This window comes from Drosophila guanche, unplaced genomic scaffold, assembly GCF_900245975.1.
Source record: "Drosophila guanche unplaced genomic scaffold, DGUA_6, whole genome shotgun sequence".
NCBI lineage: Eukaryota > Metazoa > Arthropoda > Insecta > Diptera > Drosophilidae > Drosophila > Drosophila guanche.
In genome coordinates, this window is record NW_022995743.1 from 3,979,651 (window position 1) to 3,983,624 (window position 3,974).

General features: G+C 51.2%; 1 protein-coding gene across 2 annotated transcripts; it reads right to left on the reverse strand.

Moving 5' to 3' along the window:
- Positions 1-2,290: 2,290 nt before the first annotated feature.
- On the reverse strand, positions 2,291-3,726 carry LOC117592040 (isocitrate dehydrogenase [NAD] subunit alpha, mitochondrial). Of its 2 annotated transcripts, XM_034285512.1 has the most exons (2): positions 3,557-3,726; positions 2,291-3,508 (listed from the first exon to the last, which is right to left on the reverse strand). In XM_034285512.1, the coding sequence occupies exons 1-2, from the start codon at positions 3,662-3,664 to the stop codon at positions 2,396-2,398; spliced, it is 1,221 nt and encodes a 406-aa protein (XP_034141403.1). In that variant the 5' UTR covers positions 3,665-3,726; the 3' UTR covers positions 2,291-2,395. The 2 variants fall into 2 exon arrangements, with proteins under 2 accessions (XP_034141403.1, XP_034141402.1); XM_034285511.1 differs by having other exon boundaries at positions 2,291-3,726.
- Between the last annotated feature and the right edge of the window lie 248 nt (positions 3,727-3,974).

Consider the following 3,974-nt stretch of genomic DNA (forward strand, 5'->3'; position numbering starts at 1 on the left):
CCCTTTTTTTTTTTTTTTTTTTTTTCTTCTTCCCCCCCCCCCCCCCCCCCTCGATTGTAACCAGAAAAGTGCAGAATTTTCCGAGTCTGAATATGTCCAAATTCTAGACTTTAATTTCCACCCCATTTTTAGTTAATTTATGGCTTTGGGGCCAACAGATTTGATAAGTCAATTAAAATGCAAAGATATTAAATTAGTTGAAAGGATTCGCGAATTAATAAACTTCTCAGACACCGACGCGAGTCGAAGAGGGAGCCTGTGTCGGCTCCAAGGCGATTTGAATCCTTTAACGGTAATGAATTATTCATTACCAGTCGCTGGCTGGCTGGCTGGCTGGTTGTCCGGGCCTACGACAGTCGATGATTAAATCAAATCACTTCAACCCGTTGCCAGGAATCCACTCCACACCACTCCAGGATCAAGTCAAGGTCATTGTTATCAGTACGCTGTGCAAATAATGCCCACGGGCCGAATTACTGTCTGCGCGAATGGGTGGGGGAGTCGTGGCTGGGGGTACATTAGGAGCTGCCGCATTTATATTTGTTGAAAGTCTTCACTTGGCAGTTCGTTGCCTTGGCAGGAAACAAACAAACCTCCAACCGAGTGGAAACACAAAAATCGATGAGAAAAGGTTCTAGAAAAAGGTCAAAGGTGGCAAAACAAAGAAATAAATAAGCGCGCAGGCAGATCGGACAGGAAGGGAATTACAGTACAGTGGAACACCCAACAAATACCCAATTATGTGTCGTTGAAATATGTTTTCGTATCTTTGAAATTCGTCACTCTACCACTGCCATGCAGAGCAGCACAATGGCTTGAGCTTGGGCCTGAAATTGAATTGGCATTTCCATCTGCAACTCCATCCTGCAGCATCCATCTGAAATGCAAAGAGCAATCAGCAGCATTCTTCTATGCTCCTTTGCTGGCTGCTTGGCTTGGCCTGGCTTGGCTTGGCATGGCATGGCATGAGTTGAATTTCCATTTCCATGCTGCTGCATTGCCCATTTGCTTTTAATAAAAATCCATTAAAAGTCAACAAAACAGGGAACCGAAACGTGCAGGCCGGGAAGAAGCATGTGCAGGCCAGAAGTAATAAAAAGCAGGGCCGAGGCAATGGCGAGCGTGCAACCGGAAACGGAAGTCGACGCAGACAAACACCAGATACGAAAGGGCGGCACCAGCCACCAGCCAGAAGACAGCAGCCAGCAGCCAGCAACATGCAGCACAAGTAGACAAAGGAGGAGGAGCAGTCGGAACGCCTGAGCAGCCTGAGAAAAGGACAACGGATAAGGGACCAAGGCTCAAAAGGAAGCAACAGAAAAACAATACGTTGCCCATTTTGTTGCTTCTCCTTTTACTCTGGGATGATTTTTAAATAAGCAAACATACACTTTTATGACATTCCAATTTAAGAAAAAACAAAAGGATACTCTTACTGGCGTGGAGTGCCAAAGGCTAATAGGCGCAGCCTTGACAGCACGTCCTGGGCGCATCCAGTATGCGGTTGGTGGGGCGCGGCACAGTGGCACACACACACAGTGAAACGACACAAACCATAAACGAAAATGTGTAAAAAGCTTAAGCGGCACTAAAAGCGGTATTCCCTCCAGCCCCAGCCCCAGCCCCAGCCCCCAGCACCACTTTTTCCCAAGGGCCATGGCCATAGCCATGCCAGGAGCAAAGGCAGCGACACCCAACCGCTCGGGACATCCACCATAGCCTCCAAATAGGTACATAATGGGCTCCTGACACTGTGGGCAGATGTCAACATGTGCTTTTATTATCAGAGAGTGCACCCGAGGCTCTGCCCCGCTCCACAGCACGTGGCAGGACTCGAAATGCAACTTAATTAAGAGCCGAAAAAGTAGAGGGGGCCCAAAGTGGAAGCCCCACCGGCAAAGGGGCAAAGGAAACTGCATCTGGCATCTGTGGCGGTTAATGCCGCACGGCCATAAATCTGTCGAAATGCGCTGCAGCCAGCATTCTCGTGGGGCAGCACGAAGACGAGGCACTGCACTGGACTGGTCTGGGAGGACCATATAAATATACGACTGCCAGGCGATAGCCAAGTGATGGCGACTTTTATGACCGCCCCACCAGCAGCGAAAGGAGTGAATTAAATGCGAGGTAATTACATATTATAAATGTGTTTAGTTCGGTGCACCATTTCCCCAGCAAATTATCACAATGTCCTCCCCATATAAGCCTCTCCCGATGCCTTTTAGTTGCACTTTGCACGAGCCAGTCGTTAAGTGAAAAACTGTACTCTATTTAGTTGCAAAATAGAGAGTACAATTTAGCAATGGCTTTATCGGGCACTCTGAATATAATTATTTTGTTATGGGTTGTCCCCGTCCATTAATTGTTGTACACTGAGCGAAAGATCTGCCAATTTTCACCCATCCTGGCTGCTCAGCAGCTCGCACAGTGCGTGCACAAACTCCGAGCACTTGGCCTCTCCGCCCAGATCCTGAGTGCGTAGCTTCGAGTCCTTGTACAGCGCTTCTATGGCGCACTGTATCCTGCCGGCATGATCGTGCAGCTTCAGTTCGCGCAGCATGAGCACGGCGGCCAGCAGAAAGCCTGTGGGATTGACCAGATCCTTGCCGGCCAAGTCGTCGCGCGGCGTGATTTGGCAGTTGTAGAGCTGACCCTTGGGGCTGACCGCATAGCCGGGACACATGCCAATGCCGCCCATCATGCTGCCGCCAATGTTGCTGATGACATCGCCGTACATGCTGGAGGACACGAGAACATCGTTGGTGGCCGGCCGCATCAGCATGTTGAGGCAGACCGTGTCCAGGTAGCGCTCCTCGAAGCGCACCTCCTGCACATGCTTGTCGGCCTCCGCGTGCATGGCCTCCAGGAAGTTGCCGTCGGTCAGCTGCATAATGTTCGCCTTGTGGGCCACCGTGATCCTCTGGCGCTTCTCCTGCAGCGCGTAGCCGAACACGAACTTGGCGAGGCGCGTGGAGCCCTCGAAGGTGCTCACCTTGATGGTCTGCATGACGCCGGGCACCACCCGATGCTCGATGCCCGAGTACTCGCCCTCGAACTGATCCCGCACGATCACGCAGTCGAACTTGCCGTACGGCGACTCCTGCCCCTCCAGGTGCTTGCACACGGACACGTACGCGTACTGGTTCAGCACCTTGCGCAGCTTTTCCGCCCACAGGTGGCTCTTGATGGGTCCGGCTATGCCGATTCTGTTGCCGCACAGCGACTCCAGCAGCTGCGGCGACAACTCCTCGCTGTCCGGCGCTCGATGCTCTTGGAAGATGTCCCAATCGATGGGCACCTTGGCCGCACAGAAAACCTCCTGCACGGCTTTCGTGAGCTCGGGGCCCACACCATCGCCATCGATCATGGTCACCTTTTTGCGTTTGTCAGCGGCTTTGGCTTTGTCGGATGTTTTGCCTGTACCCTTGGAGGAATCCCCTGATTTGCTAGGACTCTTGCCGCAAACATTACTCGCCTGCAGCTCACCGCAGTCCTTTGACTGATTCTTTGACTGGTCCTTGGACTGATTCAGAGGCTGGCCTTTCGGTGGATTCTTCGACTGGTCTTTCGGTGGATTCTTCGACTGATCCTTCGATGCACAACGTTGCCAAAGCCCGAGGACTGCCCGCTGCTGGCCCGTTCGCAGCTTTCGCACAATGTTCATTATATAAAATTTTGTCTATAAATATTCATTCTGTATATGATATGAAGTCTGACATCAAAAGGTGTGCCTGTTCATGTGTTCGTTTGACTTTTGAATTTCTTGGCCACAAATGGTTTTGGCAGCATATCGATGGTCATTTTCATGAATTCCAATTCACGGCATTGGCTTTGTGGTTAAAATATGACTTGGCAGTGGTTGCAAGTGGGTCAATGCCCCGCCCTTCCCTCCCCCTTAATCTGTGATACCTGGCCGCAGTGGTGGGCCAGTCAGTGGGTTGCGGACCCTCTGTGTAAAGCTGACAAATGGCTTG